General features: G+C 41.9%; 1 protein-coding gene across 4 annotated transcripts in view; it reads left to right on the top strand.

The window, feature by feature from the left end:
- Nucleotides 1–14,662, top strand: part of LOC141735487 (DDB1- and CUL4-associated factor 12-like) — a 31,533-nt gene extending 16,871 nt beyond the window's left edge. For 2 of the 4 annotated variants that reach the window (XM_074568353.1, XM_074568354.1), the window contains 7 exons: nt 3,603–3,809; nt 5,103–5,163; nt 6,889–7,082; nt 8,183–8,248; nt 8,937–9,099; nt 13,089–13,273; nt 14,027–14,662. In XM_074568353.1, the coding sequence (XP_074424454.1) occupies nt 3,603–3,809; nt 5,103–5,163; nt 6,889–7,082; nt 8,183–8,248; nt 8,937–9,099; nt 13,089–13,273; nt 14,027–14,185 (1,035 nt within the window). In that variant the 3' untranslated portion in view covers nt 14,186–14,662. The remainder of the gene's footprint in view (nt 1–3,602; nt 3,810–5,102; nt 5,164–6,888; nt 7,083–8,182; nt 8,249–8,936; nt 9,100–13,088; nt 13,274–14,026) is intronic. The other 2 variants (XM_074568356.1, XM_074568355.1) reach the window with 2 other exon arrangements.
- Nucleotides 14,663–16,476: the final 1,814 nt, after the last annotated feature.

Below are 16,476 nucleotides of genomic sequence, written 5' to 3'. Positions count from 1 at the left end.
GTGAAAGGCGCAGCGCTTACCCAGAAAGGCGTCCCTGCCTGGGGTGGAGGGAGAGAACACAGCCCGTCGACTGGTCCATCAGGTATCAGGTTTCTTCTCTCCCAGTTTAACAGTCGTTTTCTCCATCCTTTTATCCCCAAAATGACGAGGTTTCCCTCCCCTAGGTGACATGTAGTATGATTTGGGTGGAGAGACGAGTGCTATAGTCATATATGTTTAGCGTGATCTCTAAAATCTTCATTAGCATATACAGGGGTGTCAACTTTAATATGCATTTCACAGGTAATGAGGCAAAGGTCAATTACCGGGCATGGTAGCCTCTCAAGGAAACAGAGCGCTACACAAGGTCTCTGTTATCTTGATTTTACTGTCTCTGCTGATGAAAAGCAGGGCTGTCCTGGCTCCCCAAGACTACCCCGTTATTTATGTATCCTGTGATAGCCGGACAAGCCTTCACTCCCCTGGGTTGCACAAGAGATAGCAAAGCCAGTCTTAATTGCTCTTTGAGCGCAGAGACTTCACCTCATTATCCAAATTCCACAGTTGACTCACTCCATGCACCACCGCATATCCATTACACCTCTTTCCTTCTATCACTCTTGAAGAACCGTCTACGAACAAATGAAGACCCCCAGACAGGGGTTCTTCCCTTAAGTCAGGGCGTATCTTAGTCTGGTACTCAATTACATCTATGCATTCGTGTGTAAGTTCTTCATCCTTTGCCTCTATTTTTTTCCACAAAAAGCTCGCTGGGTTAAGGCAAGGGCTGGCAGTTAAAATCGAATCATCCTTTACAATTAAAATTCCTTCATACTTCAGTATTCTTGAATTGGTTAGCCGTTTTCCCGTGGTTTGGGCTAAAATGATTTTTACTTGGTGAGGGGTGCTAACTTCTATTATTCCCCTGGCCACCCTCGGGAGAGCAGATCTAGGAGTTCAGATAAATAGGCCACTGGGTGCCGCTTATCCCCCCCACTCTTGAGTTCCTAACACAGCCCCTTTGTCTACAGTTACAAATAGTTGAAAAGGTTTCTCCAAAGAAGATAAGGCTAAAACTGGAGCTCTGATTAGGCTCTGTTTTAAATCTTCCACTAAATCCTCCTCTTCTTCTGTCCAAACTAATACATTCGGTTCTTCAGCTAACACTTTGGAATATAGTCCTTTAGTCTTTTGAGCATACCCCTCTATCCACAGTCTGCAGTACCCAGTCAGCCCCCCAAAATTTTCTCAGTTCCCTCTTGGTCTTTGGCAGAGGTAAGTCTACTATTCCTTTGATCCTCTCAGGATTTATAGGATTTATTTTTCGACTCCCTTCACTGACTAGATGTCCCAAGTACTTCACTTCTGTTTCCACATATTGCAATTTTTTTTTTTTTTTTTTGAGACCCTCAAACCTTGCTGTCCCCAAAAGTTCAGTAACTCATTCGTGGCTTCTTTTACCCTGCCTTCTTCCTCCCCGGATACCAATAAGTCATCCACACACTGAAGCAGGGCTACTCCCGATGGAGGGCTGAATTGTTCAAGCACTTGTTCTAACGCTTGCCCAAACAAATTAGGGGATTCTGTAAATCCCACAATGATAACACCCTACTGGTGAACCTCGAGCTGCTGGTAGGAGTGGTCGGGGCAGTCCTCTTCCCCTGTTATTCACCCCTCTTCCTCGCCCCCAAGTAACAGTCTAAGGGGTCCCACTTTGGGGATTCAATTTCTTTGTCGATTGAAACATCACCGACAGTCTGGGCTGGGAACATATAAAATGGATTTGGGTGTCCCCGAATCCTGAATCTATTCATCTTGACCCAGCAAAAAGCATATTCACCTTCTTCTGATTCCTTATTATTCCTTATTATTCACATACATGTTTAAAGTCTGACAGACCCAGTCTTCATCAGATCCAAATTTGGGCCAAAATACACTAGGAGGTCTTATGGGTTCTTTGGTCCAAACAAATGCAAATGCAAACATGTTCCCCCGGGACACCCTGAAGATTTCCCACGATGGACACGGGACCCCTAGGGATGTCCCCAGGATCCCCCCCCAGACACCCCTGGGATCCTCTAAGACAGACACAGGACCCCCTAGGACACCCCTGGGACCCTCCCCAGGATGTCCACAGGGTTGATCCTCCTCAACCAAGGGGAAGTCCTCCTCTTTCCCCTGTTACTTTCTCCAAAGTCTGTGACTCCTGAGGGCTGGGCCGAGCAGTAGAGACTGAAGCAAAGAAGGCATTCAGTAACTCTGCCTTCTCCGCATCCTCCGTCACCATGGCCCCTGTCTCATTCAACAGTGGGCCCACAACTTCTCTAGTTTTCCTTTTGCCTCCAATATACTTGTGGAAGCCCTTCCTGTTGAGCTTGACATCCCTGGCCAGGTTTAATTCCAAGGAGGCCTTGGCTTTCCTTGTTTCATCCCTGCACGCTCTGGCAGCATTCTTGTACTCTTCCCCAGTGGTCAGCTCCTTCTTCCACTTACTGTAAACTTCCTTCTTCCACTTGAACTTTTTCAGAAGCTCCCTGCTCAACCATGCAGGTCTCCTGCGTCCATTGGCCGATTTCTTTCTCTTAGGGATGCACCGATCCTGAGCTTGGAGGAAGTGGTCTTTGAATACCAACCAGCTCTCTTGAGCCCCCCTTTGCCTTCCAGAGCCCTAGCCCAAGCAGTTTCTTGAAGAGGTCGAAGTTAGCCCTCCTGAAATCTGAGGTTGTAATTTTACTTCTTGATGTTTTGTGCTTGGTACCTATGATCCTGAACTCTATCATTTCATGATCACTCCAACCTAGGGTGCCCACAACCTTAATGATGGGTCTGACAAATTTGGTGGCCTTCTATGATGGGGCTACAGCGTTGGTGGATAAGAGGAAAGCAACTGACATCATTTACCTGGACTTGTGCAAAGTGTTTGACACTGTCCTGCACGACATCCTGGTCTCTAAATTGGAAAGGCATGCATTTGATGGATGGACCACTCGGTGGATAAGCAACTGTTTGGGTGGCCGCACTCAAAGGGTTGTGGTCAACAGCTCAATGTCCAAGTAGAAACCAGTGATGAGTGGTGTTCCTCAGGGGTCTCCTGCGGAGACCTTATAGCCTCCTTCTAATACCTAAAGGGGGCCTACAGGAAGGATGGGGAGGGACTCTTTATCAGGGAGTGTAGCAGTATGATGAGGGTAATGGTTTTAAACTGAAAGAGGGGAGATTTAGATTGGATATTAGGAAGAAATTTTTCACTGTGAGGGTGGTGAGGCAGTGGAACAGGTTGCCCAGGGAAGTTGTGGATGCCCCATCCCTGGGGGTGTTCAAGGCCAGGCTGGATGGGGCTTTGAGCAGCCTGGTCTAGTGGGAGGTGTCCCCGCCCATGGCAGGGGGGTTGGAACTAGATGATCTTTAAGGTCCCTTCCAACCCAAACCGTTCTATGATTAAAATAAAACCTACTGAGATTAAGTTAGTTTAGTTTTTTAGGAAGGAATTTATGCGTTTTTCAGCCATACTTGCAGCATTTGTTGATTCCAACTTTAAAAGAATATCAGTTCAAAATAGGGAGGATATTTGATCATCTTGTTTTTCTTATCTATTAATGACTTACACCTGCTTTTTTCCCCAGTTATTTGTAGTAGATGTCCAGAATGGTCAAATTACCAAGATTCCTATTCTGAAAGATCGTGAACCCGGCATGGTGAACCAGCAGGGTTGTGGTATTCATGCCATTGAGCTCAACCCCTCGAGGACCCTTCTGGCCACAGGCGGAGACAACCCCAACAGTCTTGCAATTTATCGTCTGCCTACACTGGATCCTGTCTGTGTGGGAGATGTAAGTGGGAGTATTTGGGGAAAGTGGGAAAGTTTATTCTGTCACTTACTACTATGAAGTGTTTAAGGTCAGAGCAAGGTTAAGGTTTGTGAGTCTTGTAATGGAGAGTGACTTTCTGATAGCTTGAAAACATTCCTGATTGTTGTCTTTTTTGACAAGATATCTTAAATATGCGTGAGTCCATAAACATGTGAGATGATTCTCAGGGTTCCGAGTCAGACTACTTCTTCACCCTCATTCAGGTCACCTTCAGATTACTTTTAAGCATTGAAAATTTGACAAAGTCTTAACTGTTGAAGTCTAACTGTGGTGATGATCTCTGAAACTAGCTTTAGTGAAAAAGCTCTTTTGGGAAATTGAAAAGATGATGTGTGTTGTTCAAATTTCCCCTTCTCCAGTGCAGCTTATGTATGTATTATTTCAGAGATGGAACTTGGCTTTGAGGATTAGTTCTAACCCAGTGGTTTATGGCAGTTTGATAGACTTCGCTACTGCTTATATTTCTGAAACATCATGATGCCTTTTTAAAATAGCCAGGCTTAAAAAGAAAAAAAGCTGAAATTAGTATAGTGCTGTTCCGTAAGCACTTCTCTCCCATTTCTCCTTTTTGATTCAGGACTTCACATAGATGTTAACTACAACAACAGAGGTCAGGTCAGGGTTTCTGCAGTAGCAGATAACCAGCTGGAGAAAGGTTTGACTCTGAAGATTTGTATGACTCGTTATTCATTTGCGTGCTGCTGTGACTCTGCAGCTTTTCAAACGGAACTAGAGCCTCGTGGTCTCTTTCTCCAAGTCTTTCACCTGCTAAAGAAAAGATTCTTGAAGTCATAGTCTTGAAAAATTAATCTGTAGGTCATATATTGTAAACATAATGTTTTGGTTACTTCTTATAGTAGGGACGTGCATTTGAGGAAAAAGTATATAACTACTTTACAGAAGTAAAGACTGCTGCTCTCAAAATGGAAAACCTAACTTCTTAGAGTTGAAATCAATTTGTCCTTGGTCAGAGACCTGTGTTTCCATCACGTAATTGCTCTCTATTAATTATACACTTCAAAATTAAAAAATGTTAAAATTACTGTTAGGTACTTAAACTGCTCCAGCTTGATGTTAGGTACTTAAACTGTTCCAGCTTATTTGTACGTTTTAATGTAGGTCTGTCCTTCTGAGTTTGTACTAAACAAAAAAAATAAATAATTGAAAATCAAAGCAAAGAATACTTGACTGCTTTGAGACCACTCTAGAATATAATGGCACAGAAAAATCTTTTTTTTTTTTTTTTTCTTTTAGGATGGACATAAGGACTGGATATTTTCAATTGCATGGATCAGTGATACTATGGCTGTTTCTGGTAAAATAAATTTTTAATTTTTTTTTCCACAGAATTTTATACTGATGTACAGCACTTAATAGGTCTAAGGGAAGCACCTTTATCAAAACATTTGAAACCACTTGGAACTACTTTGCCTGTTTAAATCATTCTTGGTCTTAGTACAGTGCTTTGCTTTGTTTTATTTGTAGGGCCCTGGTCTAGATTTATTTTATTTTATTTTCTAGTATTAGAGGGAATACTACTGTCTTTATGGTAGGTGTTGCCATGAGAGGGTGTCTAAACACAGTGAGTTAAAGGGAAGGATTCCACACAAGAAGAATTTCAAGAGGGGTGTTGTTATCAGTTAATAACTTTGGAATACAGCAGAGCAGTATTGGTTTCCTGAAATCCTGTGAAAGACTGATTAATGAAAACTCAGTTTGTTTTATCAAGATATCAGTAAAGTCATGTGTGCGTGTGTGTGTGTATATATATATATGCATGCATACTAGAGCAGTTAATCTAGAAGGCTGTAATAAAAAAGGTCAGTAACTGACTTTTTAGTAACTAGTTGGATAATCAGTGTAGCTTAATAAAATATTGCTTAACTTCGGTAAAGGCAGCAATACTAGTATGCTGTTGCATTAATATAGTAGTTTACTGTCTTTCTGTGCTGACAGGGCGTAGTATTCCATACAGGGAGGTGTCAAACTGCAGGTGACAGAAAATCGTAACAGTCTCGTATAAAAATCAAATGCTCGAATTGTTAGTTCAGGAATATTTTTTCAAAAAACAAAAAGCTAATCCTGGAGTTTGATTTTGAATTTAATATAGAAGTTGATCCTTGCAACTCTCCAACCCAAATATCTGTGTTTTTTTAAAAAAAAATAAAAATACATTGTGTAGGGAAGAAATTGAGGTACACGTCAAATCTGTCAGGGCTGACTTAAATGGAAGTGAGTTGCCTAAACACCAGAAGGGATGGGTATAGGACCTTGGATTAAGTCTGTGTTGATCTATGAACCAAAGACATTCAGCTTTCTACATCTAGTGTTGTTACTCTTATTGATTCATATTTTTGGATTATTATCTTCAAATTCAGTAGAAAAATAAAATGAGTTCTTTCTTGTTTGGCTTCAGTTCCTGTGTTACGTTCTTTAAACAAGAGGTTGCATGGGTTTAAAAAAAATAACTTTAAAAATAGATTTGATACAAATTGGTACAAATTGTGATTTGAAATAGCTGTTTCTGTTCAGTTCATAAATGTGCGTGTACATATCCATAAGCATACTGGCAGAAATCAAATGATCCGAAACTGGTGTAAACCCAACTGAGTTTTCTTGGAGATTTTTCTACTGGCTTAACAGATTCTGTCAGTCTTAGCCTTGGTAAGCCAGGCTGAACACGTAGGCTATTCAGTTGCCTCTGAGTTTATTCTGTGTGTGAATCTTTAATGGTGATTGTTGTACAGGATTGTGGGGTTTTGATGCATCCTAATCAGTTTGAAAACAGATGAGGTGATCTAGCTGCTTGGAAACCACATAGACAAAACAGTTGACAATGAGTTCACAATGTTATGAACTTTACAGCTCAGTAAAATCATTATTTTGTTAATTAATATATAGGCACCAATAGTGCGTTCAGTTAGATTAAATTAATAGTATCCTTTCTTTCTTTCAGACCCTATTGTTTATTGCAGCTCCTTTTTTTAAAAATAATGGGAATTATGTATATGTGAAATGCTGTTATGGACTATTTATTCAGGTTCCCGGGATGGTTCAATGGGTCTCTGGGAAGTCACAGAGGATGTGTTGTCCAAAAGCGATACCAGACATAATCTCTCTAAAGTTCCTGTCTATGCCCACATAACACACAGGGCTCTGAAGGATATCCCCAAGGAGAACACCAATCCTGACAACTGCAAAGTCCGAGCATTGGCTTTCAACAATAAGAACAAGGTCAGTAAGATAAGCAAGACAGTTGAGAAGTCCTAAAACTGTCCATATGTATTAGAAAAAGAAGAAAGTAATCTAAATCAAAAATACTGGAGAAGCAACCTGATTCCTCCCCCCCCAAATCCTTTGGCATCTTTCTCATATAAGATGGTCATCTTTATCTGCTATGTCTGCTTCTGCCCCAAGTGCTTGGAGAAGTCCAGTAGAGAAAAAAAATCATATATTTTCAGAAGGAACAGTTTTCCTGTGGGTTTGATTTTTAGACTTGCACCCTAAAGGGGGCAGACAGGGAATGTTTACAAGAAGCAGATAAAGCACCAAAATGCCTCTTTCAGCTTGAATCCCACTCTTAAGTGCTCTTGCTGCTTTCCTTCATCTTTTGTGAAGACCAGCTAACATCCAGTCAGTTGCTGTTTTGATGGCTGAATTGTTACTGGATTGCTCAGCAAGTGAGGTGACTGACATGCAGGACAGGCACCCCGGTGCTTGCTTTGGTGTTATTTTGTTGGCGTTTGACAAACAGTAAATGTTAACCTCCCCCATGCTGATCTCTTGTTATTATTGTACTGGGGCAAGTGGGAGTAGCAATTCACCCCCCTGCTAATTTTCTTTCTGCCCTCAAAGAACAGAGAAGGTCTGAAGCAAAGGCAGGTGTGCTATCAGAAGCACAGTGCTGCTGCAGGCTTTATTTTTCACTGTAGCTGTTAATTATTCCTCTGTGATGGAGACTTGGTGTAGCTTTTTCAGTAGAGTATTGCTTGGAAAGGAATGCTTACTTCAGGGTCAGAATCAGTGTGGGAGCTGCTGTAGAGAATTGCCAACCCCAGATTGCACTGTTTAAAAATTCATTATTTGTCTAACAAGATCTACACTTTTGAAAGTTATTTTTGGTTATTTACTGTTTTATTAATTCATATTCTACCTGGCACATTTGTGCTATATTGTGTTCTATCATGATCAATATAAAATGAAAATTGATCTTGATAAGCACATAGAGGATTATGGATGAGTTCAATCTGGAGTATGCAGCCTGCCTAGTAGAGAGTGTGAGTTTGTAAGGACATCTACAATACAGAAACTAACTTTTTTTTTTTTTTAAATAGGAACTGGGAGCTGTGTCCCTAGATGGGTATTTTCATCTTTGGAAAGCAGAGCACACACTATCAAAGGTGTTTTTCTGTTTGTTGGTGTAAAATTTCAAAAATTGCCTAGCCGTTAAGGCTGTTTGCTGTTCTTCATCTCCTTTAAATGCTTGAAGAAAGAGAAAAGCTTTATGTAAAATGAAGTGTCCTAAAAATTAGAATTTGGGGAGAGAAACTTCCCACTCCCCTTATTTTGGAGGGTGAGAGGTGTTCTTAACTTTCTGCCAGTTCTGGGTGAGCTGAAGTGAACTGTTCCATAGAGTATGATGGATACTTGATTAGCAGTGTTCATAAAGGAAGTTGCGCTTATTTAAGTGTAGCTGCAGATCAAACCCAGAAATGTCTATGCTAGTGTATGATATGAGGTAAGCTTTTTCATCTGAGAGCTGATGTCTGTGTATACCTGCCGAAGAAATAACAGCAGCTTAGAAAGATGTAAAACAACTTATCAAAATGTTCTTTGCATAATATTTAGCTTCAGCCTTTATCATCTCAGCTTGGTTCAGATAAGGCATCCAATCTCCTTCGGGTTTTCTATTTCTCTGGGTCAGGTTGTTGCTTTTCTCTTAAAGTCCTATTGTGATGAACTTATTTTTTAGCTGCATTTTGTTTTTTTTTTTCACTGCAGCTTCCTTGAACGTAGCTTACAGAATTGTTCTACTAATGTTTTGCTCTTTTCTCATAACGTGTTGATTTGTCTTTCCTCTGTTTCCAGTTACTTTCCACAAAGTTGCCATACTGCAGGGAGAATGTGTGTTTGGCTTATGGTCAGGAGTGGTCAGTGTATGCAGTAGGATCACAGGCACATGTCTCCTTTCTGGATCCCAGGCAGCCTTCTCACAATGTTAAATCCATCTGTTCCAAAGAACGAGGCAGTGGTAAGAAATTTATCAAAGGGTGCTTCAAATGGTTTGCTTGCAGAAGTAGCTATTAAGACTGCAGTAAGATAAGCTTTTAATAAATAGGAAGGGTTTTTCATGTGATAGACTAAATCATTAATAGTACATATAGGTTTTGCTTTTATGACAGTATTCCTTGAGCAACCAACAAAGCAAACTTAAAAGCAGCTCTGAAATCTAATGATAGACAACATTAGTGCTTTTATGATCAACTAAATTGTACACCATCCAAATATTACTGAACTTTTAAAAGTGTGTGTTCTACTTAATTTTTTACTGTGTCTTATTCTGTTTCACTTCACCTCAAAGCAAATCCAGTCTTCATACCACTATTAATACTGTCTATTCTTGTGTTTTTCTCTGGGAACAGGAAAAAAAAGCATGTTGTCTGCTCTGTGCTATCGTATTGGGAGTCTGTGCTGTGAGTGAATGCTTGCTTTGTAATTTTAAAGCCACGAGTGAGACTATTAATTTTCAATGTGTATTTATTTGCTTTAAATATACAAAAGCTCACTCTTAAAAATTAAAAAAAAAAAAAGAAAAAATTTTGCAGATTTGAGTGCTGTTTTCCTCTTCTGATGTGGATGCAGTATGTCCAATTGAACCTTACACCAGGGCCAAGTGTGAGGGCTTGCAGGGTGCATGATCCCATAAGCTTTTTCCCATACCCTTTATTTTCAAGCATGAGAAGGCACTGAGCTGTGATGCCCACTTTAAACCATATTAATCCCAGACTAATAAGTTGCAGTCCTTATTTAGCTTGGCTCTGTGCATCCATCTCTTCATTGGGCAAGTTATCAAAAAGAGAGTGCATATAGGCAAGGATTAGGAAAGTTTTATTTATGTGGTTACCGGAGTTTGAACAGTGCTGTCTAGATAAATGTCAGGGTCTGCTGCTTTCAGATACGGGAGAAGCTTCTATAATATGAGAAAAGGTGCTTCACCAGCTCACGTTGTCACCTGAACACCTTACCAGCAACAGCCCTTGTCCTGACCCACTGTCAGTGAGGGCTCTGTGGAGGTCCTGACACTGTCACCTTTCAGTATCATAGGGAAGAAATACCAAGACACTGGAGTGTGGCGCCCAGCGGCAACTGGTGGCTGAAAGCTTCTGCCTTGAGTATGTGATCATTCCTGCTGGGGGGATGATATATGTGTAGGTAGTATTTCTGGGGCACTAGTTCATGTCTGGAGAAAGCCTTTTTGTTCAATACTGTTTCCTGTTCTGCATAGTAGGCAGACTTTTTTTTTTTGGCATGGTGGTGGAGGCACTTAAGTACTATTAATTCCCAAGATACCAAGTGTTTCAGCTTTCTGTTGATCTCACTGGGACTTGGAGCGGTGCAGCACCTCTAGAAAGTAGGCTGGCTGTTGATATGCAGACTAAAATCTGGGTTGACTTTTAAGTGTTTTGAAGTGTTACCTGAATATGCTTTCAGCTTCCAAATGCACCTGCTGAATGTGGTAAGTCCACATCAACTTCAGATCATTAATGTTGTATACAAAAGCAGGTCAGAGTAAGGTTGTCACTTAATGAGGTCAGAGTAAGGTTGTCACTTAATGAGACTGGAACTGGGACTGGTTTTTACCTAGTGTAACCCTGTCTGCCCTACATGAGAAGGTAGCTAATGCTTTTTAGTGCATCTTGTAAGTGTTGCTTTTCTTAGTAGCTGTGCAGGGAAGTGCAGGCCCTGGACTCTAATTCTTGATCTGCAAGAGCAACTGCTTTCTGCTTGGCTGGCATGCAGTGCTATGTTGTGTGCCCTTGACTTCATATCCTGAAGGCAGCAATGTAAACATAGTGGACAGAGCTTGTGCAGCACAGACTCTGTGCCTACTCTGTATAGGACATGCTACCGTGTCTTCATTTCCTTCTGGGATATGTGAAGCCTCCCTGCCTCTCAGGAGTAGGACTCAATTTGCTGACCCAAATAGTCCAGGTCCACAGGTGGTAGAGTGCTGGGAATGTAGGAGAGCTTACCATGATCGGTTCTAGGCACAGACTATGCTTTTAGTTTGATGGGAATGATTAATCTGAGGTAATTCAGCCCCTTAAGAGCCAATTTGAAGTGCTGTTCTTGAAAGCCTGTTTTAAACATCCTCTTAGTAGCGGGTACATTACAGATTCCTTCAGTTAATTTTTTTTTATTAGAGAAAGATCCACAGTTGTTCTGCATTTTATAGCTTTTTATTAATAAACTGCATTGAAAAGTATATGCTATCTGCTTTTGTACTCCATCACCTGTTTCTGTTAAGTGTTCTGTTGGGTTGCTTGTCAAGAGTGTTTTTGGAGCAAAAATAGGAGGAGGGTCCCCTCTTGTGCCTTTTTCCTCTTATCCAAGTGACTGCTCTTGCTGATTGCAGACAGCTTAAAGCTTTCTGCATGTATTTGTCAGAGCCAGGCCCTTGTAATGGAGGGGGAGAAATGTCTCCAACTTGCTCACATGCATTTGTAGTTCTCCGAATTAAAGTAGAGATTCTTATATGAATCTAGTAAATCTACTTCAGCAGGTGTGAGACTTGCACAGTGGTTTCCTATCTATTAAGCCTGCAGTCAAGACTTCACCTCTCATCTGGAGCATGACTATATGGCCTTGCCTGTTCTAAGCATGCGTCACAGATGCTGGCGCCTGTGGATGTAACATCAGGTTGCAGAGGTGGAAGGATGAGGATGTGTTTCTAGTTAGAACTCTGTACAATGGGAAAGGGGGGAAACTCCCTGTCTGCATCTACATCTCTTGGATGTCTGCAGTCACGTGTCCTGCTGGGTGTATTCCAGTATGTTACAAGTTTTGTGATGTCACGCTTGGTACAGTGACAGCAGTTGGCATAACTCACTCTTTTCCCCTCCTGTTTGAATGATTGTTTAGGCTGTAATTCAGTGGTACTTTAAAGGGGGCTTAAAAAGCCCTAGAGTTTATAAGCTGGTGTCATGTTGTGCAGTAAGGAAAAGCATAGATGTGGTGGGATTTAATCTGCGTAGAAGAGTTGTTTGGGGTAGAGTGCTTACACAGAACAAACCTTTTGCACAATAGAGATGAGATGACAGGACACTTTGCAAATTGCAAATTCCTACATACAGAATCTCCCCAAGACTATTTCCAAGGGATCCTTGTTTAGCTGAGGCTTCAGACTTAGATTTAGTGAAAACAAAATGTACTCCTTTTACTCAATCTAATAGTGTAACTGAATTGTGCTAGAATGTTTTGTTTGGACTGAAAACTTGTAGCTTCCCATGTAATGGTGTAACATGGTGGTGCTTGGGTTGTAGGATTCTTAGTCTGTTTTCATTGCTGGGTGAAGGGCTAAAAGTGCCAGCTACAAAGAATAAGGTGTGCTTGTATGAGACTACTTGAGCAGGAATGGCTTCAAAATTATTTCAGAGCCTGATCTATCTTAGCAGCAAAGTGACTAATGATTATTATGGTTATGCTTGCTTACAGCTAGCCTGTTGATCAGCAAAATGCACTTAGTGGCAGCTGGGACGGTAATTTTTCTCACATAGTCACTTATTGCAGCTTGGCAGGTAGCTAGATAGAGTGTAAGATCATTGGAGGAAACCAATGTGATGTTCTTTCCGCTGTCTGTTGCCATGTACTCGCTCATGGTGTGTTCACTTAGAGGCTTGTAGCAGACAGAACAAAGCTGCTGTTGATCCTAAATGGCTTATGATCTTTGCTTATCTGGCAGAGCTGGGGCCTGCTGAGAATGAAGCTTCTTACTATGTGTCATCAGTGTAGCTGATGGCCTCAGAGAAGGGAAGTAGTATATGTAATTGAAGCTGCTGTTTCAATAGTATGAATGGGATTTATCTGCATTGTTCCATAGCAGTAGGGAAACTTATGTGTTGTGGAGAATACTAGTAGGTAGTTCCTCTTAAAGAAAATATTAGACACCAAGCAGCAGCACTGCAGAGCCAAAGCATCCATCTTCCTTACTGCATTGTATGTCCCTTCTCTGTTTGACAGGTATTCGATCGGTGAGCTTCTATGAACACATCATCACAGTGGGAACAGGGCAAGGTTCCTTATTATTTTATGATATCAGAGCCCAGAGGTTCCTGGATGAAAAGCCCCCATGTGCCTGCTATGGACAGAAGCAGAAATTAGGAGGCAGTGAAATTTTGAAGTTGACTACTGGGAAAGGCTGGCTGGTGAGTAGCTTGTAGGAGACCCTTTGCACAGGAGTGCCATAGGGCTTGAAACAGTTCTTTTTGTAGTAATGGGAGCTATTGTATGAAATGCGACCTAGTAAAACAGTGATCATGTAACCAATAACTGTAATCATGAAAAGCAAGAAGTACTGCAGAATTGTTTTCTACAAAAGCTTTATGAAAGGATATTGAACGGTTGGTTGCTTGAGCGTAAGGCATGCTGACTACTTTTCTTATGCATTGATTCATAAATTAACTAGATTTTATATCTTTATATTTTTAAATGTAATCTAACTTCTAGTTTTTTAGAACCTCAAATGCAAAATACATTGTCTTCCTTTAAAAACGTGGTACTCTAAGAGTGATTTAATCTAATTGTGTGCAATTTTAAAACTGTCTTTCTGAGGTAATGCCATGGCAGGCACTTGAGTTCAATTTCCTGTATGTTATCATAAAGCAGTTAATGGCTTTGTCTAACTTCTCTATCTTTTGTATCATTGTGATGTAACTTTAAAAACTAATGAAACTTGATATCTTCCCTACCCTTTATCTCCTCCCCCCAATGTTTGGTCCAAATGGTCTCAGGAAAAGGTTCAGGGCAACTCTGGTATTTTCAAGTTGATCTATCTAAAGCTTCAGGGAGTATTAACAGAAAAGATCCCTTTTTAGGCTCTGGAAGCTACATTCTGCTTTTGTGAAATAAGGTCTTGTGTTGGTTTGGCAACAATAACAATCTAAACTTTCCTTTAACAGAATCATGATGAAACCTGGAGGAATTATTTTTCTGACGTAAACTTCTTCCCAAATGCTGTTTACACCCACTGCTACGACTTGTCTGGAATGAAACTCTTTGTGGCAGGAGGCCCTCTTCCATCAGGACTTCATGGGAATTATGCTGGTCTCTGGAGCTAATGATAACTCTTTGTAAATGCTGATCTTTACACAGATTTCCACTTCTCTTTCCCTTTTTTTAACAGCAAAATTGTGTGATGCCATTGATTTCTGATTTAAATGCAAGTTATTTTTTGGCGGAGTTTTCTGTTGGTCTCCAACAGTCTTGTACATCTTCTTGAACCAGTTTTTTTTGTGTGTTTTTTTTTTTTTTGCTTTAAATTCTTTGATCCATTATACGAAGGGGTTTTGAAATATTTTTTTTTTTTTATATTGTACTTACTCCAAATGACTCTTCCCCCACATTTAGGCTATCTTGGCCATGTGCCCCCTCCCCTGCTTTGCTGTGAGGTAGGATTCCTTTCTTATAGAGTGGTTGCTTCTGAGCTTTCTGTGAAAGTCTAGGGGCTGCATGTCTGCAGATACATTGTGTCAGTTACATTACCTGGAATGAGGACTACTTGTAATTAAAAAATATTAAAAATATTTATGAGATAAGCTATTACTTTATGTGCAGGGCCTGGCCTGGGTTGATCTTATTTTTAAAAGTACAAGTCTAATGAAATTGTTTAGAGGAACGTGTTAATTTTAAGCTGTACTCATTGGAGCCCAGGGACAGATTCCCCAGGGGTATTGCCCATCGAGCCCAAACTGCAGAAGCGCAGGAGTTCTCAAAAGTGCGTTTGTATTTGAATTGTAGTTTTCAGCAGTGCCAGGAGCAAAAATTGATCATCTTTTCCTTCTCTACCTATCCTAGGTATCAGCTCGCACAACTGGAGTTTGCATAGGTTGTTCTGCAGGGTGATACAACATTGAGGGCCTGCAGAGGTGCTGAGAGGAAATGAGGGTTAGGGACATGAATCATAGAATCACAGGGTTGGAAGGGACCTCTGGAGATCATCTAGTCCAACCCCCCTGCCAGAGCAGGGTCACCTAGAGCAGGTTGCACAGGAACGCGTCCAGGTGGGTTTTGAATGTCTCCAGAGAAGGAGACTCCACCACCTCTCTGGGCAGCCTGCGCCAGTGCTCTGCCACCCTCAAAGTAAAGAAGTGCCTCCTCATGTTTAGGTGGAACTTCCTATGCTCACATTTGTGCCCATTACCTCTTGTCCTGTCCCTGGGCACCACTGAAAAGAGCCTGGCCCCATCCTCCTGACACCCACCCTTTAAGTATTTATAAGCATTGATAAGATTCCTCCCTCAGCCGTCTTTTTTCCAGACTGAAGAGACCCAAATCCCTCAGCCTTTCTTCATAAGAGAGGTGTTCCAGTCCCCTAATCATCTTGGTAGCTCTTTGCTGCACCCTCTCCAGCAGTTCCCTGTCCTTCTTGAACCGGGGAGCCCAGAACTGGACACAGTACTCCAGATGGGGCCTCACCAGGGCAGAGTAGAGGGGGAGGATGACCTCCCTCGACCTGCTGGCCACACTCTTCTTGATGCATCCCAGGATGCCATTGGCCTTCTTGGCCACAAGGGCACATTGCTGGCTCATGGTCATCATCCTGTTGTCCACCAGGACTCCCAGGTCTCTTTCCACAGAGCTGCTCTCCAGCAGGTCAGCCCCCAACCTGTACTGGTGCATGGGGTTATTCCTCCCCAGGTGCAGCACCCTACGCTTGCCCTTGTTGAATTTCATAAGGTTCCTCTCTGCCCAACTCTCCAGCCTGTCCAGGTCTCTCTGTCTGGCGGCACAGCCTTCTGGTGTGTCAGCCACCCCTCCCAGCTTTGTGTCATCAGCAAACTTGATGAGGGTGCACTCTATCCCTTCATCCATGTCACTTATTGAAATGTCCCATTCTCAGGAAAGAGGGGGGGGTAAGCGACTTCAGATTTGTAAATTCCCAACAGCACAGACTAAGGTGAGATAAATCTCAGGCTCCATATAGAAACATTTATTAGCTTCAGCTCTGGAGTCCTCAACACAAGAAGGACATAGACCTGTTGGAACAGGTCCAGAGGAGGGCCACGAAGATGATGAGAGGGCTGGAGCACCTCTGCTATGAGGACAGGCTGAGAGAGTTGGGGTTGTTCAGCCTGGAGAGGAGAAGGCTCCAAGGAGACCTTATAGCAGCCTTCCAGTACCTAAAGGGGGCCTAAAGGAGAGATGGGGAGGGACCCTTTATCAGGGACTGTAATGATAGGACACGGGGTAACGGCCTCAAGTTGAAAGAGGGTAGATTTAGATTGGATATTAGGAAGACATTCTTTACTGTGAGGGTGGTGAGGCACTGGAACAGGTTGCCCAGGGAAGTTGTGGATGCCCCATCCCTGGAAGTGTTCAAGGCCAGGCTGGATGGGGCTTTGAGCAGCCT

Source organism: Larus michahellis, chromosome W, assembly GCF_964199755.1.
Source record: "Larus michahellis chromosome W, bLarMic1.1, whole genome shotgun sequence".
NCBI lineage: Eukaryota > Metazoa > Chordata > Aves > Charadriiformes > Laridae > Larus > Larus michahellis.
This window is presented reverse-complemented; position numbering and strand designations above follow the sequence as displayed.